At 58.8% G+C, this 24,802-nt stretch overlaps 1 protein-coding gene across 1 annotated transcript; it reads left to right on the forward strand.

Moving 5' to 3' along the window:
* The first annotated feature begins 277 nt into the window (after positions 1-277).
* Positions 278-23,014, forward strand: MVP (major vault protein). The gene is made up of 15 exons (XM_062180443.1): positions 278-386; positions 9,798-9,957; positions 10,086-10,281; positions 14,002-14,125; positions 14,213-14,344; positions 15,312-15,406; positions 15,701-15,937; positions 18,258-18,539; positions 19,238-19,482; positions 19,577-19,774; positions 20,444-20,830; positions 21,161-21,277; positions 21,568-21,694; positions 22,139-22,327; positions 22,670-23,014. Exons 2-15 carry the CDS (start codon positions 9,833-9,835, stop codon positions 22,886-22,888), a joined length of 2,673 nt encoding a protein of 890 aa, XP_062036427.1. The 5' UTR covers positions 278-386; positions 9,798-9,832; the 3' UTR covers positions 22,889-23,014.
* The last annotated feature ends 1,788 nt before the right edge of the window (positions 23,015-24,802 follow it).

Below are 24,802 nucleotides of genomic sequence, written 5' to 3' on the forward strand. Positions count from 1 at the left end.
CCGCGTTCGCTCGGATTGGAAAACTAAAGCCGGATGGAGCAGAAGCCAACTCAGCCAGCCCCCGGCTTCCACCATCTCGAGCTCTCTGACCCCTCCTGGGCTCAGGCCAGCTCTGCCCGCCGGCTGAGGCGGGATTCCCCAGCTCTCGGTGAGCTGGGACCCCCCTCCCCACCTCGAGCGACAGCCCAGAGAGGAAGTGACCGCGGGCTGCGAGGCTCTTTAAATCCCCGGGCCCCGCCTCCGGCCCCGCCCACCGGCCGTCTGGGAAGTGATCCCCAGGGCTGGGTGAGGGAGTTTCCCCGGCAGAGGGTAGCCGGGAGTGAGTCGCAGCCAGACGCGCTTCGGGAAGGAGCTACCTGGTCCTGGTGCCCCAGCCCCGCGCAGCGGTGAGTCCCTGGCCCTCGGTGGCCCTGCCCCGCTTTCTGGCCTGCTCCCTCGGGCCTGTGTCTGCTGGGGCAGGTGAGACCTTGAGATGAGCAGGGGAGGCTGGTGGGCGGAGGCCTTGCCCTGGGAGCTTTTGCTTTCCGTACTGGGGTTAGGTCAACTCGCTGGCAACCCCCACCACCACCACCCCTAGCAGCCGCTCCCAGTCGCAGGCGGCGCTCCCTTCAGGGGCCCAAGTCAGAGCCTGCTGGCTCGGGCAGAGAGCTAGGCTGGTCCTTGCGGTTCTGCCCTGCCTCCTCCTCCCAGGGACCTGGGCTCCTAGGATGTGACTTTGTCTCCCCTTCGACCTCGCTTTCCGGCTGCCACGTGCCAGCTGTGGGCCTTGCTGGGCTCTGGAGAGCGACCTCACCCTAGGCCTAGTTTCCAGCCGCCGATGGAGTCGGGTGGGCAAGCAGGGGTGGGCGGGGTGAGGTCTAGAAACAGGAACCTGAGCCCCATTTTGATTCCTGCATCTCGCTCTAAGTGCCTCGTAGTGAGTCCTGGCTCCGCTCCGACTCCAGCTTCCTGCTAATGCACACTAAACCTGCGCCTTTGCTGGCGTTTGGGCAGCGGCCCCGCAGGTGGGAGTGTGTCTCTGACCCTCAGATAAGGGCCTGACCAAAGCTAGGACCCAGGAGCTTCTTCAGGTCTCGCACACAGGTGCAGGGGCCCAAGGACTTGGGCCATCTTCTGCTGCTTTCCCAGGCCATAGCAGAGAGCTGGATCGGAAGAAGAGCAGCCAGGACTTGAACCAGCGCCCATATGGGATGCTGGCGCTTCAGGCCAGGGCGTTAACCCACTGTGCCACAGCACTGGCCCCAAGGACAGACATTTTCAATAAGAGAAATGGGGAAACTCCCTTGGCCCCCAAGGCTGTGCTCCCCAGGGACTTCAGAGCTCTCACTCTGCCGTGAGCTCTTGGAGGTGGGGGCTGCAGTTGGTCAGATGTCCCCGCACACTGAGTTCCTGGCCCCCGTCCTGGTGGACCCCTGGATGAGCAGGGAAGGGTGATGGAGCCGCCTGATACGGTGGCTCTTTGGAAACCTCTGCCTGTCCCTGTGCTCGCTCACAGAGCCCCTGGTGTGCCCTGGGGTGGGGCCGTGGGCCAGGACAGCTTCCTGTAGTTGAGCAGGAAGGCTGGAGTAGATGATCAGAAACAAATTGAGGGCTCCATGGTAACAGCGCTGGGGCCGTCTGGTTGGATGCCACCCTCCCAGCCACGGGGGGGAGTGGGGGGTGGTGAAGGCTGGACCCTGGCCTAACCTTTGCTATCATTTCCTGGGCAATACCCTGCCCCACCCAGGCCCATAAGCTCTAGGATTAGTCTCATTGCTGTTCCACGGCTCTGCAGCCATGAGACTCAGGGGAGCATTGTGGCTCCCTCCGTCTTCAGGGAACTGCAAGTGAGTTGATTAAAGGCACTTAACATGGAGCTGGCATTCTGGCACAGTGGATTAAGCCACCGCTTGCTACCCCAGCATCCCCTACAGGAGTGCCAGTCGAAGTCCCGGCTGCTCCACTTCCTGTGCAGTTCCCTGCTAATGTGCCTGGGAAGGCAGTGGAAGACGGCTTAGGTGCTCGGGCCCCTACTACGGAGGTGGGAGACCAGGGTGAAGTGTTCAGCTTGGCCCAGACCTGACTGCTGTGGCCATTTGGGGAGTGAACTAGTGGATAAAAGGCTGTGTATGTTTGTGTGTCCATCCCTGTCTCTCTGTCAATCTGCCTTTCCAATCTTTCTTTAAAGATTTATTTTATTTGAAAGCCAGAGTTACAGAGAGAGAGGAGAGAGAGACAGATCTTCCACCTGCTGGTTCTTTGGCTGGACCAAGCCGAAGCCAGGATCCAGGAGCTTCCTCTGGGTCTCCCACGTGGGTACTGGGGCCCGAGCACTTGGGCCATCCTCCGCTGCTCTCCCAGGCACATTAGCAGGGAGCTGGATCGGAAGTGGAGCAGCCGGGACTCAAACTGACGCCCACATGGGATGCCAGCATTTGCTGGCGACAGCTTAACCCACTACACCACAGTGCTGGCCCCTAATACATTTTTTTAAGGCACTTAACCCAATGCCTGGCAGAGATTAAGTCATAGCAAACAAGAGCTGTTATATGGAGACACTTGACTACACATTCCGGATTGTCTCTTCTGGAACTTTGACCTGTGGTCCAAGGTGAGGCCAGAGAAACAGCAGGGGCAGGATTAAGAATCCCAGCCAAACCCTATAATTAGACTAGTTTAGAAAGATAGGTGGTAGGGGCTCACGTTTGGCATGATGGTTAAGACGTTACTTGGGATACATGTTCCACTTCTGATTCAGCTCCCTGCTCGTGCCCTGGGAAGGCACTGGGGGATGGCCCCTGTCACCCACATGGGAGACACAGATGGACCTCCAGGACCCTGGTTCAGCCTGGCCCAAACCTAGATGTTGGGGCTACTGGAGGGAAGTGAGCCTGCAGATGGAAGATCTCTCTCTCTCTCTCTCTCTGTTACTCTGCCTTTAAAATCTATGCGGGGGAAAAAAAAAAGTCCCTAAAATTTAGCTGCTGAAAAAAGAGTGATTGATACAACACAACTTCTCAGCTTCAGTTAATAGTGCCCTAAAGTAAGACATGGTTCCCATAAACCAGGAAGTTGCCGGTGAAAACAGGCTCGCTCTCTCTGCAGTCCTGTCAGATGACTCATTTCGTAAACAGTGACCAGAATATTCATCTTAGCATCAGTGAGGAAAACTCCCCCTAGAAAACCCTTTCCCTCAGCCTGAGCTTGGTTGAGGTGGGGTCTGGTGACAGGGCTGACTCACCTCCACCTCCAGGGCTGCCCAGGGCCAGGGCCAAGAGGGCTTGGGCTTGAGACAGGGAGGGTGCTGGAGAGGAGTGAGTAGAGGCGCCTGCCCTTGGGCTGACTCCCACCTTCGTGAGATGGCTGCTCTCCTGCCCAGTGCCCTCTTGACAGCTGGGCAGAGGAAGCTTCTAGTGGGTGGCCTGCGACCATGCTGCTGGTGGCAGAACTACCAGGTGGTCATTTTCCCCACGGGGTCTCAATCTGGACTTGAGGGGGTTAGCTCGTGGGTACTGAACCTAGCGACCACGACACCGGTTTAGATGCCTCTGTCCTCTCCCCCACCCTGAGTGTCTGGGTTCAGTATACACACATTTGTCTTGTGTCTTCATTTATTCACAAGCTTTTTGAAGTACCTTTGTAAAGTCAGCAAGTGGGCGGCTTTTTTTCCCCCTTTCTTTAAGTTCACTTATTTTAATCAACTTGAAAGAGTGACACAGAGAGCTTCCAGCCACTGGTTCCCTCCCCAACTGCCCTCAGCAGCCAAGGGGCCAGGCTGAAGTCAGGAGTCAGGAACTCCATCCGGTCTCCCACATGGCTGGCGGGGGCCCAAGCACTTGGGCCCTCATCTGCTGCCTTCCCAGGATGCATTAGCAGAGAAGCCAGGAGTCAAACCAGCGCTCTGATGTGGGGTGCAGGTGTCCCAAGCAGCAGCTTAACTGCACAACATCCACCCCGGCAGGAGGCCTTTTTTTTTTTTTTTTTTTAAGATTTATTTATTTATTTGAAAGGCAGAGTTACAGAGAGAGAGGGAGAGGTCCTCCATCCTCTAGTTCACTCCCCAGATGGCCACAATGGCCAGAGCTGGGCCAATCAGGAGCCAGGAGCCCCTTCCGGGTCTCCCACGCAGATGCAACTGTTTTCCCGGGCCACAGCAGAGAGCTGGATCAGAAATGGAGCAGCCGGGACTCGAACCAGTGCCCCACGGGATGCCGGCACTGCAGGCGGTGGCTTTACCTGCTACGCCACAGCGCCGGCCCCAGAAGGGCTTTTAAAAATAGCAGTGCTGGTAGCCCACTCCAGACCCATTCCATCAGCTCCCCTACGATGGGTGAGCTTCCGAAGGTCTCCAGGTGCCTCTGATGCACAGCCCAGCGTGAGAGTGGCTGCTTTCCACCCGAGCTGCCCGTGTTGAGGTGAACCCAAGACACAGGATCTGGGGAAGACACTGCTGGCCTCAGCAGCTCACGGCGGGGGCCTCCTAAGACTCTGCTGTGAACAGGCTCACGAGTGGCCGGCTTACAGGTGCTCCCGTGGCTTTGTAGGGGAGCTTGGGCGTTTGCTGTTTAAAACCCACCATGTCGGCCAATAGCCGTGGACCCTGAAGATGTCTGCCTTGGAATGCCTTGTGACTCACGTGTTTTGTAATTTAGTTATTTGAAAGGCGGAGTTGGGGAGAGAGAGAGAGAGAGAGGTCTTCCATCTCTGATTCATTCCCTAAATGGCCACAGTGGCCAGCACTGAGCCAGGCTGGAGCCAGGAGCTTCATCTGGGTCTCCCACAGGGGTGCAGGAGCCCAGGCATTTGGGCCACCTTCTGCTGCTTTCCCAGGCACACTAGCAGGGAGCTGGCTGGGAAATGGAGCAGCCAGGACACCAACCGGCACCCATCTGGGATGCCAGCATCACAGGTGGTGGCTTTACCCGTTAGGCCACAGCACTGGTCCCGCCCTCCACGCCCCCGAAAGTTTTACTTTTAACTCAGGAGATTGGGACCAACAGCCTATCTTGTAACTGGAGGGTGATTCTAGTTTGGTAGGTGATGGAGAGCCCTCTGCCGGGAGTCGGCCGTGGTTCTTGGTGGTGCCTCCTGACGAGTCTGAGACAGGTGTGGGCAGGCAAGGGTGGACATGGACCCAGAGAGCTGTCTAGGGGGCCAGATCTCGGGGCTGAAGGGAGAGTGGGTGTGAGGAGTTGGAGCCAAACCTGAGGGCTGAGCAGGACCTTCCTGGAGGTCCCCCCAGTCCTTTTCATTATCTGTTTCCTTCCTTAAAAGACAGAAGGAGCTCAGCTCCCGTCAGCCAGTTCACTTCCCCAGATGCCCACAACAGGTGGGGCTGGGCCAGGCCAAAGCCGAGAAGCCGAGAACTCTGTCCAGGTCTCCTCCATGGTGTTAGGGAGCTGCCTTCCAGGGGCCACATTAGCAGGAGGCTGGAGTGGAGAGCGGAGCTTGGACATGGCCGTGGGCATCCTGATGTGGGATGTAGGTATCCTGGCGGCTGTGCCGAACGGCCACCCCTCCATTGTTCTTTCCAAGGCTTCAACATAGTGGGAGTAAAAACAACAAAAACCAACCCGTGTCACCTGATGAAAACCACAGCAGTCCAGATCGCGTCACTATGGCGAGGGCAGAAAGACAGGCTCTGCTCTGGGGGGACTCGGCAGAGGGCCAAGGTCTAGGAGGCGCAGCGGCAGGGCCGTGGGCAGGAAGGTAAAGTGGCCCTGGCCTCAGAACCCGGCCTGGCGAGCCGTGAAGATGGCAATTGCTGAGTCACACTTTGCTGGGCGTCTCTCAGCCCCCCTGACTGGGCCCAGCTGGGGCGGCAGATGGAGGCGAAGCCTCAGCCACGGGGCAGTGGCAGGGAGTCCAACAGGGAGCCCACGGAGGCCGTTGCCAGAGCCTGCCATTTCCAACCTAGAGCTCAGAGCTCCCGTGCAGGGGCTGAGCCCTGGCTCTTCCTCCTGCCCCATCTGGTTTCCTGGCCCCGCATCCACCCCGCAGAGAACCTGGCCAGGGAGCCACCGGGCAAAGCTTCCCTTGGCTGCTGAGACCCCGGCCCTGGGTGACCCGGATCTTGTCACCTTCCTGATCAGAAAGCATGCGAGGGTTAAGTCAGGCTGCTGGGGGTGGGAGGCAGGTGGAGCCAAGATCCCGACAGTCCCGGTGGACTTCTGATAGGCAGCAGCTAGTCGGGGCCTGCGGAGCTGTAAGTCACAAGCCCCGCTGTGTAATCCCATCGCCGCCTGACCAGCCCTGTCTGTGCTGTCTCCCTGCCTCCTGGGGGCAGATAGCATCGTCTCCCAGCAGTGCTGTGTTCCCAGAAGTCTCGAGCTGCAGGCAGAATTCCTTCGGTGACTAACTGGCTGTGTGCAGGCCTGCACGTGGTAGATCGACCCCAAGGCTGGGACACTGAAGAGAAGATTGCAATATGCCGGCAGAGAGGCCGGGCCACACCTTTTCACCCTGTGTATGTCCTAGCCACTGTCCCATGCTGCCCCCTTTTTTATTTTTAAGAAAAAATTGTCTTTTTATTGCCATTTGGATTTTTGAAGACCAGGAAATCTAATTCTTTGCCCTGCTTATTACGTTGCAGCCAAAATATCCAGTGTTATTCTTTTTAAAGATTTATTGGAAAGAGTTACACACATACAAAGAGAGAGAGAGAGGTTTTCCATCTGCTGGTTCACTCCCCCGTTGGCCACCATGGCCAGAGTTCCACCAATCAGGAGCCAGGAGCTTCTTCCAGGTGTCCCATGCGGGTGCAGGGGCCCAAGGACTTGGGCCATCTTCTACTGCTTTCCCAGGCCATAGCAGAGAGCTAAATGAGAAGTGGAGCAGCCGGGATTTGAACTGGCGCCCACATGAGATGCCAGCACTGCAGGCAGCAGCTTTACCCGCTATGCTCCAGTGCCAGCCCCAAGTGTTTTCTTTACGGTGCTTTCCCACAAGGCACTGTGCTTTAGTTCTTGCTGCTGGGCTTCAGCTCATTGACTTCAGTCTTCTAAAACCCGGGCTGCTGTTTTTACTGAGTCGCATCCGAGAGACCTAACGCATACGGAAGTCACTGATACATGCAGACGACAGATTCCATATAGATGAGTGGTGTTAAGAGGAAAACGTCACAGATCCCATATCTGTTATCAGAATTATCGGTATGCAGCTCTGTCGTGGCATGCAGAGGTTTATCTGCTGCATAAAAAAATCTGCAAGAGGGGCCAGCGCTGTGGCGCAGCAGGTTAAAGCCCCAGCCTGCAGAGCCAGCATCCCATATGGGCACTGGTTCGAGTCCTGGCTGCTCCATTTCCAATCCAGCTCCCTGCTAATGTGCCTGGGAAAGCAACGGAAGATGGCCCAAGCGCCTGGGCTCTTGCACCCGCGTGGGAGACTTGGAAGAAGCTCCTGGTTCCTAGCTTTGGTCAGGCCCTGGCCCTGGCCATTGTGGCCATTTGGGGAGTGAACCAGCAGATGCAAGCTTCCCTCTCTTTGCCTCTGCCTCTCCCTCTCTGTAACTCTGCCTTTCAAATAAATAAATAAATCCTTTTTTTAAAAAAATATTTATTTGAAAGAGTTACAGAGACAGAGGTCTCCTATCCTCTGGTTCACTCCCCCAAATGGCCACAATGACCGGGGCTGGGCCAGGCTGAAGCCTGGAGCCTGGAACTCCATCTGGGTCTCCCATGGGGGTGGCAGGGGCCCAAGTATTTGGGCCATCATCAGCTGCCTCCCAGGCACATTAGCAGGGAGCTGGATTGGAAGCAGAGCAGCTGGGACTTGAACCAGGCACTGAAATGGGATGCAGGAATCCCATGTGTCGGTTTAACCTGCTGTGTCACCACACCCGCCCCTCCTAACATTTCAAGAATAGCAGCGGTTGGGAGTGTGTGGAAACTCAGCTTCTAAGGAAGCAAATTGAAACTCCACAGACTTTGTGGACCGAGTAACACTCCCAGAGCTCTTCCAGCCTTGGTTCTGTAGTGTTGTGGCTCCTGCCTCTTCTGCCCTGTTCCAAGCCACCCCCTTCCTTCTCACTTCCGTTTCTTACCCAGGTTGGACGCGGCGGGTGGGGAATGGGGAATTGATGAGAAGCCACTCACTTCTGGTGGTGGTTTCAAAAATGTCTGGCCCGAGTCTCCAAGGACAAGGCTGAGTTGTGTTGGGCACCAGATGTTGCTGTGGATTCGTTCTGAGAGGAGGAACATGGTGGGGGCAAGAGGCACAGAGTCACCACACAGACCCCAGGAGTCAGGTGAAAGGGAGCCTGAGGCAAGCAACCTGCAGACTCGTTTGTTTCAGTTGGTACAGCAGCTTATATAGCCAAGGCAGCCAATCCAGTCAAGGGGCGATTTATGCCCTAACCAATCACGGCCTGTTGCCAGATAGGCTCTGTTGCCAGTGGCCATCTTGGCATGGCCTTCTCATTCCACCACAGGTTTCCAGCATATGGACCCATGGAGACACAGCCAGGGTCCGTGGAGCGCTAGAGGCAGGGATGGGGCTAAGGTAGAGCGTGCAGTGTTCGTGGACAGCCAAGCACTGGGGCTCAGAGGCAGAGAGGGCCTGAGTGTTTCACGCAGAGGTGGACTTCTGCTCGGAATGCCTGGGTTCCAGGCCTGGCTCCACTTCCTGTTGATGTGCGGTCTGGGAGGGCAGCAGATAATGGCCCAAGCACTTGAATTCCTGCCACCACATTGCGTCCTGGGCTCCTGGGTTGGGCCTCACCCAGGCCTGGTTATTGCAAGCATTTGTGGAATGGAGCAGCAGATGGGAGACCTCTCTCTCTCTCTCTCTCTCTCTCTCTCTCTCTCTCTCTCTGCCCTCCTCTCTCTGCCTTTCAAATAAATAAGTAAATAATTTTTTTTAAAAGAAGCAGATAGGCTGGATGTGGATGGAATTAGGTAATCGCTTGCCTCTCCTCCCCACTCCTGCCTATCTCAGCAGGGAGCTGTCCCTCACCCAGCTGATCCTAGGGAGGGTCAGTTGCACTGGGGATTCCCGCCCAGCCCTGGTCTGGACAGCTCAGTGGGGGGGGGGGGGGGGAGGGCAGCAGACAAAGGTCACGCAAATACCTCTGGCTGTGCGTTGGCCTGTGAATATACAGCCAGGCCCTGGGGTCCCCCTGACATGCAGGCCACCTGCCTCTGGAGGAGCCGGAGAGCTGCCCACCTGTCACGCCGCAGACTTGCTCGCCACCCCCCACCCCCAGCGTACTCCGCTTCCCCTGCCCTGGGAATGTCCACTCCAAAGCCCCCTCTGGCGCTCAGTGCTGGAGGCTGCTTGCTTATTTGTTGGTTACAGATTTATTTTACTTGTTTGAAAGGCGGAGTGACTGAGAGAGGAAGAGCGAGAGAGAGAAAGCTTTTCTATCTGCTGGTTCACTCCCCAGATGGCTGCAGCGGCTGGGGCTGGGTTGGTTAAAGCCAGGAGCCTGGAACTCCAGTCCGAGTCCCCAACGTGGGCGGCAGGGCATCTTCCGCTGTTTCCCCATTAGCAGGGAACTGCAACCAAAGTGGAGCAGCCGGGACTCGAACTGGCGGTCCGTTATGAGATGGCAGTATGGCAGGCAGCGCTTAACCCACTGTGCCACAGCACCGTCCCCGCAGGCAGTTTAGAGGGAGGTGGTTGATGGGAGCCAAGGAGAGGAGCTGGCAGTTTACCCGTCTGTGCTTACCTGGACAAAGACGTTCTCAGCGAGTGGGTGGTCGGGCGGGACTGCGCTGTCCTGGGAAGGAAGCAGGGAATTATCTGAGCTGGAAAACAGGGCCCCCCGGCCGCCCAGGCGCCCGCCCTGTGCTCATCTGTGTCTCCTCCCCACCCGTCAGTCGTTCTCTGTTCAGCCTGAAGCACAGCCGTCACCATGGCAACGGAGGAGTCCATCATCCGCATCCCCCCCTACCACTACATCCACGTGCTGGACCAGAACAGCAATGTGTCCCGCGTGGAGGTCGGGCCCAAGACCTACATCCGGCAGGACAACGAGAGGTTGGCGTGGGGACTGCGCGCCGGGGCAGGGCTGTGGGTCCGGGTGGCGTCCTCTTCCCTGGGACCACTGCTCGGGTGGCAGCGAGGTGTCTCCCTGGGTCCTCACACCCATTTTCCTCCTCCGACAGGATCCTGTTTGACCCCGTGCGCATGGTGACAATCCCTCTACGTCACTACTGCGTGGTGGCCAACCCTGTGGTTCGGGATGCCCAGGGCTCTGTGGTGTTGGACGTCACAGGACAAGTTCGCCTTCGCCATGCTGACATGGAGATCCGACTGACCCAGGACCCCTTCCCCCTGTACCCAGGGGAGCTTATGGAGAAGGTACCTGGCCTGCCTCCCCCACCCCACCCCTCCACCCACTCCACCCGTCACCTCTTCCCCGGCTGCAGCCCTGCCCGGCATGAAATCAGTTGTGCCAAGACCTTGGCTAAGCTCCTCATTCATTCAAACGGTGCCCGACACTGGTGGGCCGTGAGCAAAGGATAATGGCCGAGACAAGGTCCCAGTGGCGGATGCCTATGATCGTCCTGCCAGAAGCCATCGCAGGCTGGGACTTCCAGCCAGACCCTGGTGCCTGCTGCCCTTAGACCCTGGGCCCAGACACGTGGGCATCCCACCCTCATTTCCTGAACTGTTCTTCCTTCGTCGTCTCGTCAGTCTGTGCTTTTGGAATCTGACGTTCTCCCCTAGCCAAGGGCTTCTTTCAATGTATATATTAAATTTAATATTTAAATATTTCAAATATATATTTTTGAAAGGTAGAGTGACAGAGAGAGAGAGAGAGATCTTCCATTGGCTGGTTCACTCCCCAAGTAGCTGCAGCAGCGAGGGGGACTGGGCCCAGGCCAAAGCCAGGAGCACAGAACTCTATCCTGGTCTCCCACATGAGTGCCAGGGGCCCAAGTGCTTGGGGGCCATCTGCTGCTGCTCTCCCAGATGCACTGGCAGAAGTGGAGCAATGGGGATTCAACCTGCACTCCAGTATGGGATGTCGGTGTCGCCAGCAGTGACTTCTGTGCCACAGCGCCCCCAAGCAGTGCCGCTTGATCCCGAATGTACAACAGCACGATCTGCGGGGGGAAGTCAGGCCTGCTTAGGAGCAGTCTGGGGAAGAAGTGTGGGTGTGTGGGGAGAGAAAATGAAGCCGAGTAAAAACTCAGCCCTAGGAAATCAAAGCAAGCGGTGTCTAGGAATTCTTTGTAATATTCTTGCAATTGTTCCTTAAGTCTGAAACTGTCAAAATTAAAAAAAAAATTTTTTAAATCCATGTTCAGGCCATGCCTTAGACCCACAAGAGTCTCCCTATGGGTGTGTGTGGGGTGGGGCCACCAGGACATAAGAGCTCCCCCAGGCTGGGATTGAAAGCTTTGTTCATCCCTCCCAGCCTTGCTTTAACCCAACCTTCCCCAGTAGATCCAGTGCACACTCCCCAGGTCAGGACAACAAGGAGGACACACAGGCGACCCTTTCCACCCTGCAGGGACACCTGCCTCTGGCCTCCCTTCCCTCCCCCACCCCTGCCAACTCATATCCTCACAATGACCCTGCCAACACCTTGGCTTCTCAGCCTCACCCTGCCCAGTGCTGGGTCCACACTGGGCTTGTTATCCCCCTCTGCCACACCCGGAAACCTAGACTCCAGCTACCTCCCTCCCACCAGCTCCTTCTCCTCTTCCTTGTTGAGCCCTCCAGGCTTTTCTAAGATGCCTGGTGGAGACCAGGGCCACCACCCATTGCTTGCATTCTCACGCCCCACACCCCAGCGAGTGGTTTCCCCTGGGGACAGGCACCCCCACCCCCACCCCAGCAGCAGTATAAGTAGCGAATAGGTTGAGTGGTTCCTCCCACCCCCAAGCTCTCCGGGTCTTCTGAATACTTACCTTCCTCAGCTCACTTCCTGTTTTCTACCCCTTGGCTCTTGAACAACTTGGTCACAAGGCGCTGAGTTCAAAATTGAAGCCATCTGGCACTCAGTGGGTCTGTGTGCGTCCCCTTCCCCTACCTGACCCTCATCTCTCGCATCTGCCAGAGCCTTGAGGAGGTCCCCATCCACCAGGTGGTCCCAGGAACCCGACACATTCCTCCCTGTCTCTCGGGACCCCCTGCTCCCCTCCCCTCTCTCTCTAACTTCTCCACTACTGATGCCATTGTGGTGGCCAGTGAGCAAACTCTGCTTCCTCCCTCTGTGCTGGCCTTGAAGGCCACATTGTGTAAGCCTTCATTTTTTTAAAAAGCAGAATTATTAACTTATTTAAAAGAGCTTCATGGCCAGCGCCGTGGCTCAATAGGCTAATCCTCCACCTGCGGCACCAGCACACCAGGTTCTAGTCCCAGTCAGGGCGCCAGATTCTGTCCTGGTTGCCCCTCTTCCAGGCCAGCTCTCTGCTGTGGCCCGGGAAGGCAGTGGAGGACGACCCAGGTGCTTGGGCCCTGCACCCACATGGGAGACCAGGAGAGGCACCTGGCTCCTGGCTTTGGATCAGCGTAGTGTGCCGGCCACAGTATGCCAGCCGTAGCGGCCATTGGAGGGTGAACCAACAGTAAAAGGAAGACCTTTCTCTCTGTCTCTCTCTCACTGTCCACTCTGCCTGTCAAAAAAAAAAAAAGAGAGCTTCAGAGAGAGAGAGAGAGAGAAATCTTCTGTCTGCTGATTCACTCCCCAAATGGCTGGAACAGCCAGGGCTGGGCCAGGCTGGAACCAGAAGCCAGGAACTCCATCCAGGTCTCCCATGTGGGTGACAGGGACCCAAGGACTTGGGCCATCCTCTGCAGCTTCCCCAGGTGAGCTGGATCAGAAATGATACAGCCAGGACTTGAACCAGCGCTCCAACATGGGATGCTGGTCTCCCAGGAGGCAGCTTAACACAATGCACCACAATGCCAGCCCCTCAGTTTTCATTTTATTTTATTTTATTTTATTTTATTTTTTTAAATTTTTGACAGGCAGAGTGGACAGTAGAGGGAGACAGAGAGAAAGGTCTTCCTTTTTGCCATTGGTTCACCCTCCAGTGGCCGCCGCGGTAGGCGCGCTGCGGCTGGCGCACCGCGCTGTTCCGATGGCAGGAGCCAGGTGCTTCTCCTGGTCTCCCATGGGGTGCAGGGCCCAAGCACTTGGGCCATCCTCCACTGCACTCCCTGGCCACAGCAGAGAGCTGGCCTGGAAGAGGGGCAACCGGGACAGGATCAGTGCCCCGACTGGGACTAGAACCTGGTGTGCCGGCGCCGCAAGGCGGAGGATTAGCCTACTGAGCCACGGCGCCGGCTCAGTTTTCATTTTAAAGAAGCTATTTTAGGGGCTGGTGCTGTGGTACAGCGGGTTAAAGCCCTAGCCTGCAGTGCCCGCATCCCATATGGCTGCCAGTTCGAGTCCTGGCTGCTCTACATCCAATCCAGCTCCCTGCTAATGTGCCTGGGAAGGCAATAGAGGATGGCCCAAGTGCTTGGACACCTGCACCTGCATGGGAGACCTGGAAGAAGCTCTGGGCTCCTGGCTTTGGATCAGCACAGCTCTGGCCATTGCTGCCATTTGGGGAGTGAACCAGCAGATGGAAGATCCTTCTCTCTCTCTCTCTCTCTCTCTCTCTCTGTTTCTGTCTCTGTCTCTCTCTGTGGCTCTTTCAAACAAAATAAATCTTAAAAAAAAACAAAAACAAAACTCCCCGAGGATCCCAGTCTAAACCTCCCCTCCTTGCTCCCTAGAGAACCCCAGTGTACACCAGGCCATGAATTCTCTTATTTGACTTCCTGGAGATTTCTCCCACTGAGCCCGCACCTGGCTTCCCCCTGGCTTCCCTCGTAGTCAATTTCCAGCTCTAGGCATCCCCTATGCACGTTCTGCAGGGGAAAGTGTGTTCCTGTCGCCTGTTGGCTCCATCCCATGTCTTTAGGCCAGATGGCCTAGGAGCCCCCTCCCCCACCTTGGCCCTTCCATGGCGGAGGTAGGGGGCTTCTTACCGGGGGCCGTGAAAGGATCGACGTCATGAACTCTGATCTCCTGGCCCAGCACTGAGTGCCCTGTGCCCCCTCTTCTTCCGCCGCTAGGGCATCACCCCGCTCGAGGTGGTTCTGCCCAACACCGCCCTGCACCTGCGGGCCCTGCTGGACTTCGAGGATAAGAATGGAGAAAAGGTGGTGGCAGGAGACGAGTGGCTGTTTGAAGGGCCCGGTGAGTTCTGTCTCCACGGGAGGCGGTCTGGGGCTTCCCGCTTTCCCGCCTCCTGACCTCCCACACCCACTCGTCTGCCCTCCCCAGGCACCTACATCCCCCAGAAGGAGGTGGAGGTTTTGCAGATCACTCATGCCACCATCATCAGGCCCAACGAGGCACTGCGGCTGAGGGCTCGCAAGGAATTCTGTGACCGGGACGGCAAGCAGAGAGTGACAGGTGGGGCATCAAGGGGCACCAGGAGAGGCAGGTGAGGGCTGGGGGGTGGGGGGGAGCCCGGGTGTCTCCTGAGACTGTTGAGGGCTGCCCGCTGCTTCCCCCATCCCCACCTCCACGCTGGCCCCAGCCTGGCCCCTTCCCTGTGACCACAATCCCTTCCTGTTCTGGCCACGGGCGGTGGCAGTGTCTTGTCTCGTTCTAAATCAGCAAGCAGATGTTCAGATACAAGGAACAAACGCATCACGCGCTAGGTGCTATGTGTGGTGCAAAATACTTCATGGGGCGGGCACTGAACCAGGCAGCTGGGCTGCTGGGGGTGTGAGGTCGGGAGGCTGTGCCTTGCCCCGGGCGCTGCGGCTGTTACAGTCCGCTGGGTGATGGCCACGCCTGCTACCTGCACCCGGGGAAGGAGCCGCGTGTCCTTGGAGCTTCGAGCAGGCGTAGCAAGGTGTCAGAGCGGCCACTTGAGCAGCCCGGGCTGGCTTCTTCTTTTAAAAGATTTGTTTATTTGAAAGGTAGAGTGACAGAGAGAGAGAATCTTACATCTGCCAGCTCACACCCCGAGTGGCCACAGCACATGGGGCTGGGCCAGGCCAAAGCCAAGAGCCTGGAACTCCCTCTGGGCCTCCCACATGGGTGCAGGGGCCCAAGCACCGAAGCCATCTTCCCCTGCCTTCCCAGGCGCTTTATCGGGGAGCTGGATCAGGAGCGGAGCAGCCGGGACTCCAGCTGCGCTACTCTGGAAGGGGCTTAACACCTGCCCCGAGACCGAGACCGGGGCTTTTGAAAATTCCCCTGGGGATAGGGTTTTCCTCTGGCCTCAAAAGAATGAGTCAAGGACCCCCGTGTGGCGCTGAAGCCTGGGGAAGTGACATCTCATGGCTTACAAAGATTCCCCCCCACTTGTCCACAAAGGGGGAGGGGACAGCTGGGTGACCTCTGGCCCTTCCCTCCGCCTCTGGCCCAGGAGAAGAATGGCTGGTCCGCTCGGTGGGTGCCTACCTCCCCGGAGTGTTTGAGGAGGTTCTGGACTTGGTGGGAGCCGTGATCCTTACGGAAAAGGTTTGTGTCCCGGGACTGCGGGCCGAGGGGCCGAGGGGCCGAGGGCTCAGGCTGCAGGTGGAGAGTGAGGGAGGAGGCAGAAGCAGCGCTGCTGGGGTCACCACCCAGATCCAGGCATCGCTGGGTCCCCTGAGAGGGTTACAGAATGCACCTGGCTTGGTGGCCATTGTTGCCGGGCTCTGTGAGCATTTAGTCGTGGGGGAGGGGGAAGGGAGAGGGAGGGGCTTCCCAGATCTCCCCAGAGGCAGCCGGAGTGGGGGCCTCCGCTCAATCCGCCCACACCTCATTCCACAGACAGCCCTGCACCTCCGGGCTCGGCAGAACTTCCGAGACGTGAGGGGTGTGACCCGGCGCACCGGAGAGGAGTGGCTGGTGACAGTGCAGGACACAGAAGCCCACGTGCCCGACGTCCACGAGGAGGTGCTGGGGGTCGTGCCCATCACCACCCTGGGCCCCCAAAACTACTGTGTGATTCTCGACCCGGTTGGACCGGACGGCAAGAACCAGCTGGGGCAGAAGCGTGTTGTCAAGGTGAGGGCCACGCTGGAGCGTGTGGGCCCCCCCACCCCCCCACCGCCTCTCCTCCTCCCCTGTATTCTAGAAGCCCCCTGGGGGTCTTTGCACGTTGAATCCAGTTGGCCCAAAGCAGCTTCCCGGCAGCTTCCCGGCAGCCACTGCCGTAGCCCCCAGACCTCCGAAAGCTCATGGAAAGATGAAATTGGCAGAGAAGTTGGGGCTGGGGTTCGGTGCCGTGGATAAGATGCTGTTAGGGGTGCCCTCATCCCACATTGGAGCATTCGGATTCGAGTCCCACGCCACTCCTGCTGCCAGGTCCCTGCTCGTGTGCACCCTGGGGAGCAGCAGGGACGGCCCACACGCTCGGGTTCCTGCCACCCACTGGGGAGACCCGGTTCAAGGTCCTTGTTCCTGACCTTGGCTCAGCTCAGTCCTGGCTGTTGTGGGCATTTGGGGCGGGAACCAGAGGATGGGAGGTCTCTCTTTGTCTCTGTCTCCCTGGCTTTCACATAAAATGAATGAATGAATAAATTAATACTTTTTTTAGAAGATAAGTTTGAGGAGCTGGCGTTGTACTGCAGTAGGTTAAGCCGCTGCCTGGTATGCCGGCGTCCCATGTCAGGCGCTGGTTTGAGTCCTGTGGCTCCACTTCTGATCTAGTTCCCTGCTAAAGCGTCTGGGAAAGCAACAGAGGATGGCCCAAGTCCTTGGGCCCCTGCACCCATGTGGGAGATTCAGAAGAAGCTCCTGGCTCCTGGCTTTGGCCTGGCCCAGCCTTGACAGCTGTGGCCATGTGGGGAGTGAACTGTGGATAGTAGAGCTCTCTCTCTCTCTGTCTCTCCTCTTCTCTCTAATTCTTCCTTTCAAATAAATAAATCCTTTAAAAAAAAAAAAGATTTATTTATTGATTGATTTGAAAGGTAGAGTTACAGAGAGGCAGAGGCAAAGAGAGAGAGAGAGAGAGAGAGGTCTTCCATCCACTGGTTCACTCCCCAAATGGCCAGTCCAAAGCCAGGAGCCAGGAGCTTCTTCAGGATCTCCCATGCAGGTACAGGGGCCCAAGAACTTGAGCCATCTTCTACTGCTTCCCAGGCCAGATAGCTGGATTGGAACTGGAGCAGCAGGGACTCGAACTGGCTCCCATATGGGATGCTGGCATTACAGGCAGTGGCTTTACCTGCTACATTTATTTGTTGGTGCTGGCCCCAACAAATGAATATTTTTTTTTTTTTTTTACAGGCAGAGTGGATAGTGAGAGAGAGAGACAGAGAGAAAGGTCTTCCTTTTTGCCATTGGTTCACCCTCCAATAGCCACCGCAGCTGGCACATCTCGCTGATCTGAAGCCAGGAGCCAGGTGCTTCTCCTGGTCTCCCATGGGGTGCAGGGCCCAAGGACTTGGGCCATCCTCCACTGCCTTCCCGGGCCATAGCAGAGAGCTGGCCTGGAAGAGGGGCAACCGGGATAGAATCCGGCGCCCCAACCGGGACTAGAACCCGGCGTGCCGGTGCCGCAAGGTGGAGAATTAGCCTGTTAAGCCACAGCGCCGGCCAACAAATGAATCTTAAAAGACTTTTTTTTTTGTACCTAGAATCTTTCTGAAGTACCCTCCCATGGAAATACTACCCTGTTTTGTGTAAGGGAGTGTCCTTGGGTTTTGTTATCTGCTTGGGGATCTGGTACCCATCTGCCGTGGACACCATGGGTTGAGTGTGGATAGTCACACGAGACAGGCCAGGCCACGGGGGGCCCCAAGACTGGAGTTTGCCAACCCCTACATTCCACCATCCCAAGAAAGCAAAGCTTGGGAGAAATGAAAAGGAACAATAGGTTAATGCTTTTTTGTTTATATATTTTAAATTTTCAAATCATTTTATTTATTTTTATTTTATTTAAAAAGCAGAGAGACAGAGACAGATGGAGAGAGAGCTTCCGATTGCTGGTTTACTCCCCAAATGGCACAACAGTGAAAACGGGGCCAGGCCATAGCCGGGAGCCTGGAGCTCCACCCGGGTCTCCCGTGTGGGTGACAGGGACCCAAGTACTGGAGCCATCACTGCTGCCTCCCAGGGGGCGCATGAGCAGGACGCTGGATCAGAGGCAGGGGAGCCGGGGTTCAAAACAAGCAGTCCGGTATGGGACGTGAGTGTCCCGGGTGGCCTCTTGACTGCTGTGCCGGATGCTGGCCCGCGAGCAGGTTCGCCTTTCCCCGCGGTTGTGATCTGCGGGGATCGGAGCAGATTGAGATCCTACAAGCCTGACCCCCCCACCTCCGGGGCCAGCAGGGCACCTGCCACCCTGGCTGGCGACAGCTCCTAACCCCAGTCTCCCCACTAGGGCGAGAAGTCCTTCTTCCTGCAGCCCGGGGAGAGTCTGGAACGAGGCATCCAGGACGTGTACGTGCTGTCGGAGCAGCAGGGGCTGCTGCTGCGGGCCCTGCAGCCTCTGGAGGAGGGCGAGGGAGACAACAGGGTCTCCCACCAGGCCGGGGACCGCTGGCTCATCCGCGGGCCCCTGGAGTACGTGCCGCCCGCCAAGGTGGAGGTGGTGGAAGAGCGCCAGGCCATCCCCCTGGACGAGAACGAGGGCATCTACGTGCAGGATGTCAAGACCGGAAAGGTAGCGGGACGGCTGGGGGGAGGAGGGGGCAGGGAGAGATGGGGGAGGGGGCCGCTGCTGCTGTGTGGCTTCCGCTGGTGACACCAGAGGGTGACCCTGACGGGGGAGGAGGGGAAGGGGCTCCAGCAGCCCCACAGCAGCACTGTGGGCATGTGGGCTGTTCGCGAGTGTGTGTTCCTGTATAAATCTGTTGAACACGGGCACATGTGTCTTTTGGGTTTGTCCTTGGGGACAGAATTGCTAGAAGGTTCAGCTCTGCAAGGGGATTCGAGTATCCTACCTACTTCCCAGGATTGCGTCCGCCCCGTGAAGGAAGGTTCTAGAAAGAACAGTGCCGCATGCTCACTGCCTGCCAAGGGCTGTTCTTTGAACCACACATGTAAATGTCACTCGTTGCTTAACCCCAGGAGACAGCCACTGCTCTTTGGAATTTACTTATTTGTCTGAAAGGCAGAGTGATGTGCAGAGATGTGCATGTGATGTGCAGAGCCCTCCCTCTGCTGGCTCACTGTCCAAACGCCAGCCAGGGCCAGGCCAGTCTGCAAGCAGAAGCCTGGAACTCCAGCTGTGTCTCCTACATGGGTGACAGGGCCCGCAGAGACCACATCAGGCCACGCGGCTGGCCGTGCCCCAGCTGACCGCCAGGTGGCCGCCCCCGCCCCCCCTCACTGGCACCCCCTTCGTCCTGCTCCCTCCAGGTGCGCGCCGTCATCGGAAGCACCTACATGCTGACCCAGGACGAGGTCCTGTGGGAAAAGGAGCTGCCCCCTGGGGTGGAGGAGCTGCTGAACAAGGGGCATGACCCGCTGGCCGACAGGGGCGAGAAGGTCACGGCCAAGCCCCGGCAGCCCCTGGGGCCCCGGAACAAGACCCGCGTGGTCAGCTACCGGGTGCCTCACAACGCGGCGGTGCAGGTGTACGACTACAGAGAGAAGAAAGCTCGGTGAGGGGCGGCCTCGGGCCGCGGTGGGAGGGGGCGCCAGGCAGGTGCGCACTCCGCGGGTCTGACTTCCGGCTTGTCCTCCTCGCCCCCCCAGCGTGGTGTTCGGGCCCGAGCTGGTGTCGCTGGGGCCCGAGGAGCAGTTCACGGTGTTGTCGTTGTCGGCCGGGCGGCCCAAGCGTCCCCACGCCCTCCGCGCGCTCTGCCTGCTTCTGGGGCCGGACTTCTTCACTGACGTCATCACCATCGAGACAGCCGACCATGCCCGGCTGCAGCTGCAGCTCGCCTACAACTGGTGAGTGCCCGGGGCACCCGCAGCCTCGCGGCTCCCCGCCACGCTGAGAGCCAGGCCTCGGCCCGGCAGGTGACAGAACCCCCGCGTGCAGCAGCTCCTGATAGGGGCAGAAGGCCTGGCTCAGCGCCACGGTCAAAGGCGAACCAGGGGAGATGCAGGCTTGGGAGGCCAGGGCCCTACGGCAGGACACCCCCAGCTGAATGGCCAGCCACTTACCCAATCTGTAAAATGGGGAGAATCCTCATCCCACCACATCGGGGGGCCGAGAGGGTTAAAGGAGAATGTGTAGGAAGATTCTTGGGCCCTTGCTGGCCATACCAGCAGCCCCTATCGTAAGAGACTCAGCCCAGACATGGCCGGTGGGCGTGGAAGTACTTTCTTTATTAATCTGAAAGGGGGAGAGAGAGAAAGTACGTGTTTCCATCTGCTGGGTCATCCTCCAAATGGCCAGGTCAGGACCGGGCCAAAGCCGGGAGCCTGAACTCCATCCAGGTGTCCCACGTGGGCGGGTGATGGGGCCATCATCCACCGCCTCCCGGGAGCATTGGCAGGGGGCTGGAGTGGAAGTGGGGCAGCCAGGACTCGACCAGGCACTCCAATAAGGGGAGGCTGGCCTCCTGGGGAGAGCTGGTCTGGGAAAACAGCCCACAGCCCCCTCTTTGCTCACAGGCACTTTGAGGTGAGTGACCAGCGGGACCCCCAAGAGACCGCCAAGCTCTTCTCGGTGCCCGACTTCGTGGGTGACGCCTGCAAGGCCATCGCGTCCCGGGTGCGGGGCGCCGTGGCCTCCGTCACCTTCGACGACTTCCACAAGAATTCGGCACGCATCATCCGTGCGGCCGTCTTTGGCTTTGAGACGGCAGAAGCCAAGGGCCCCGACGGCATGGCCCTGCCCAGGCCCCGGGACCGGGCCGTCTTCCCCCAGAACGGGCTGGTGGTCAGTAGTGTGGACGTGCAGTCGGTGGAGCCCGTGGACCAGAGGACGCGCGACGCCCTGCAGCGCAGCGTGCAGCTGGCCATTGAGATCACCACCAACTCCCAGGAGGCCGCAGCCAAGTGAGTGGGACCGGGGCCCCCGCTGCCCACCCCCCCACAAGCCCTGCGGGAGCCGGTCTCGCCCCCGGGGAGCCATGCCCTCTCCGCGGAATATAACCCACATCCACGCTGCCCTAAAACCCCAACTCCCGGTTGGGCCCCCCACCCCCCACCCCCCACCCCCCACGCTCCAGCCCACACCCCAGCTCCCTTGTGCTGCTCCCCTGTGTGCACAGCCTTCGCACACCTGAGAAAGTGCCTCCCCGGGCAGGGGTCTGCTGCAGGGGCTCGCTGGGCCCTGCCCCGGCGCTCCTGGCCCAGCTCTGGCCCTCTGTCCCCGCCCTGCTGCAGGCACGAGGCGCAGAGACTTGAGCAGGAGGCCCGGGGCCGGCTGGAGAGGCAGAAGATCTTGGATCAGTCGGAAGCCGAGAAGGCTCGCAAGGAGCTCCTGGAGCTGGAAGCCCTGAGGTGAGTGGATGGAGGGGGCTGGAGAGGGTTCAAGGTCATGGGAAAGCAGCGGGGTGGGGGCTGTGGGGCACAGGTGGAGGTGTCTCCGTGCGTGTGTGTGTGTGTGTGTGTCTGTGTACTTGACCACGAGTGTGGCTGTGTGCACGTGTGTGTGTCTGGGTGTGTGTGTGTCTGTGTATGTCTGTGTGCTCATGTGTATCTATGTATCTGTGTGCTGCTGCATGGGGAATCAAGACCGTGGGTGGGCGGGGCCTTCTCCCGGCCCTCACCGGCTCTGCCTCCTCCTGCAGCATGGCCGTGGAGAGCACCGGGACTGCCAAGGCCGAGGCCGAGTCCCGCGCAGAGGCGGCCCGCATCGAGGGGGAAGGCTCTGTGCTGCAGGCCAAGCTGAAGGCGCAGGCCTTGGCCATTGAGACGGCAAGTGGGGGGAGGGGTGCCCCTGGGAGGGGTGACCCTGGGACGGGGATGGGGCTTGGTCGCTTGTGTAGGACACCGGGTACCCTGGCGCAAGGCCCTGGCCAGGCACAGTGATTCCCTCCGGACCGGAACCCTGGGCAGGTGGGTGCCCAGGCCCTGGGGGCCAGGTGCTGCCCTCGCTCTCCCTGCAGGATCGAGTTCCATGCCGGAAGTCCCTGGAGGCGTGGGTGGCATCTCCAGGTGCAGAGCCAAGGCTCAGATTCAAAAGCTCGCCCAGGTCATGAGCTAAACAAACGGTTGGCGTAGCTGGGACCCACGCCTGTCTACAAGTTGATGGCTCCACCCCTTCTGCCTCAGTTTCTCCCGGCCAGCGAGGGGATGCAACTCATCAGACACCTCCCAGAGGCCAGCTGACCTAAAGAACACTGGGCTTCTCCCCTCCAGGAGGCCGAACTCCAGCGGGTCCAGAAAGTTCGAGAGCTGGAGCTGGTCTATGCCCGGGCCCAGCTGGAGCTGGAGGTGAGCAAGGCCCAGCAGCTGGCAGAGGTGGAGGCCAAGAAGTTCAAGCAGATGACAGAGGCCCTGGGCCCCAGCACCATCAAGGACCTGGCCGTGGCCGGGCCAGAGATGCAGGTGAGAATGGCGGAGGCCTGAGCGGGGGAGTGTGTGCGTCCTGGGCACGGGCTCAGAACCAGGAAAGCAGAACCAAGAAGGCAAACAGAACATCTAGAAAGATCGGGGGTGGGGGCAGAGCGTGGGGAAAGGCGGCCAGCGAGCCGTGCCTGGTCCCGCAGTATCCACAGCAGGCGCTGGCTATTAGGACAGACAGGAAACCAGGCAGGGAGGTACATGAAGGGGGCGGCAGCGCTGCAACTCCTTTGGTGTGAGGAGGCAGCCGAGGAGCGGAGCACGGTGAGCAGGGTCTGACTGCGGCTTCTCACCTTCCTCCTCCTCCTCCTCACTGCCTCCTTCCAGGTAAAACTGCTGCAGTCCCTGGGCCTGAAATCAACGCTCATCACCGACGGCTCCACTCCTGTGAATCTCTTCAACACAGCGTTCGGGCTGCTGGGGCTGGGCGCCGACGGTCAGCCCCTAGGCCGGATGGCAGCTGGCGGGCCCCGCCTGCAGGAGGCGGCGTCTCCCCAGTCCCCGCCTGCTCCACTGGCTCCCGGGAGCACCCACATCCTGCCTTAGCTCGGTGCAGCGCGGGCAGCTGGCAGATGACATCTACCGCTCCGAGCTCCTAAACTTCTCCTGCTCCCTCAAGCCCGCGTCTCGAGGGACCTTTAAGTCATTAAATCTTTAGATCATTGCTAGCAACTGCGTGTCCGTACAGTGGAGGGGAAACCGAGGCGGGGGAAAGGGAGGAGACGAATCCCAAGCCACACCTGCAGGAATGCCACACACACACACACACACACACAGCACGCCCAGCTGTCCTTTTGGCAAGAAGGGGAGATCCCAGGAGGAGGAGATGGTGCCAGAGGCCAGAGGAGGGGCCCGGCCCGCCCAGCCCTCTGGGATGCCTCCTGCTGCAGCGGCTTCACCCTCCAGCTCAGCGTGGATCCATCCCGGCTGTCCGTAGTGTGGAGTAGGCACGGGAGCTGCCTCCCCTCCCCTCCCCTCCCCTCCCCTGCCCTGCCCACGCTCCTACAGCTTCCCTCAAGGGAAATTCATTTAAACCCTTCATCTGGTAGCTGGTACATATTAGTGCTGCTGTCTTCCCCAGGGCCTCTGGGGACAGTGGCAGCAACTGGCAAGATTGCCCACGGGATTAACCTTTCTGTCCCTACCGCCTGCTTGCATAGCCGTCCTTGTTCTTTAAAAAAAAAAAAAAGTATTTGAAAGAGTTACATAGGTCTTCCATCTGCTGGTTCACTCCCCAAGTGGCTGCAACGGCCAGGGCAGAGCCAGGCAAAGCCAGGAGCCAGGGGCTTCTTCCGGGTCTCTCATGTGGATGCAAGGGTCCAAGCCCTTGGGCCATCCTCCACTGCTTTCCCAGGCGCATTAGCAGGGAGCTGGATCAGAAGTGGAGCAGCCAGGGCTCGAACAGGTGCCTGCATGGGATGTCAGCACCGCAGGCGATGGCTTTACCGGCTACACCACGGCACCGGCCCCACCGTCCTTTGGCCTTGCCTGACATGAAGTCCCCAGCCTTCCAACAGCCCTCCTCCAGCTCAAGGCTTCTGTGTCTGTCCCCCAGCCACTGTGTCACCGACAGCCCAGCCCCTAACACTTCAGTCTGGCCCAGTTCCCACTCTGTGATCTGGGGGGCCGGCGTTTGGGCACAGTGGGTTAAGGCCCCACCTGCGATGTCAGTGTCCCATATCAAAGCGCCGGTTCAAGTCCTGTTGGCTCCACTTCCCATCCAGCTCCCTGCTAATGCACCTGGGAAAGCAGTAGACGATGGCCCAAGTGCTTGGGCCCCTGCACGCACGTGGGAGACCCGGAAGAAGCTCCTGGCTTCAGGCTAGCCCAGCCCCAGACTTTGCAGCCATTTGCTGAGGGACGAGCTCTCTCTGTGTCTCTGTCACCCTTACAATCAATAATTTTTTTTTCTTTTTTTAAGAGGCTGTGATCTGCCCATATAGATCACTCTAAACGTCCCCCATATGTCCCCCACCCCCGACACTGGCCAGCTGCGAGCTCCTGGAGGAGGGGCACCCCGGGGGCCCCCTGGCCTGGTTTTAGACTCATAACAGCCCCCGACTTCCCTTCCTGGTGGATCTTCGCACCGCCTCTCTTCCCAGCCGCCTGCGCGCCACCCACCTTCTCTCGCCTCTAAGAAAATGGAAGCGGGGCCGTTGGCAGGAGACCCCTCCCTTCCCAGCACACTGGCAGCACCTGGACCCCCTGTCTTCGCCCCTGTTCCCACCAAGGACCCCCGCCCGCCCACTCAAGCCCGCCGGGGCAGCCACTCTGCCACTGTTGCGGTCCCGCCTGGACTGTGCGTTTGCGATTCTTCCTCTCGCCCACGCGAAGCAGCAAGCAAAGACGCCCTTACCCCCGCTTGCGTGCGCAGGTGAAAGACTCTCCCTCTCCCTCTCTCTGATGCTTTGGTTTTCAAATAAATAAATATTTAAAAAAAGAAGAAGAAGATGCCACTTG

This window comes from Lepus europaeus, chromosome 21, assembly GCF_033115175.1.
Source record: "Lepus europaeus isolate LE1 chromosome 21, mLepTim1.pri, whole genome shotgun sequence".
NCBI classification, from domain to species: Eukaryota; Metazoa; Chordata; class Mammalia; order Lagomorpha; family Leporidae; genus Lepus; species Lepus europaeus.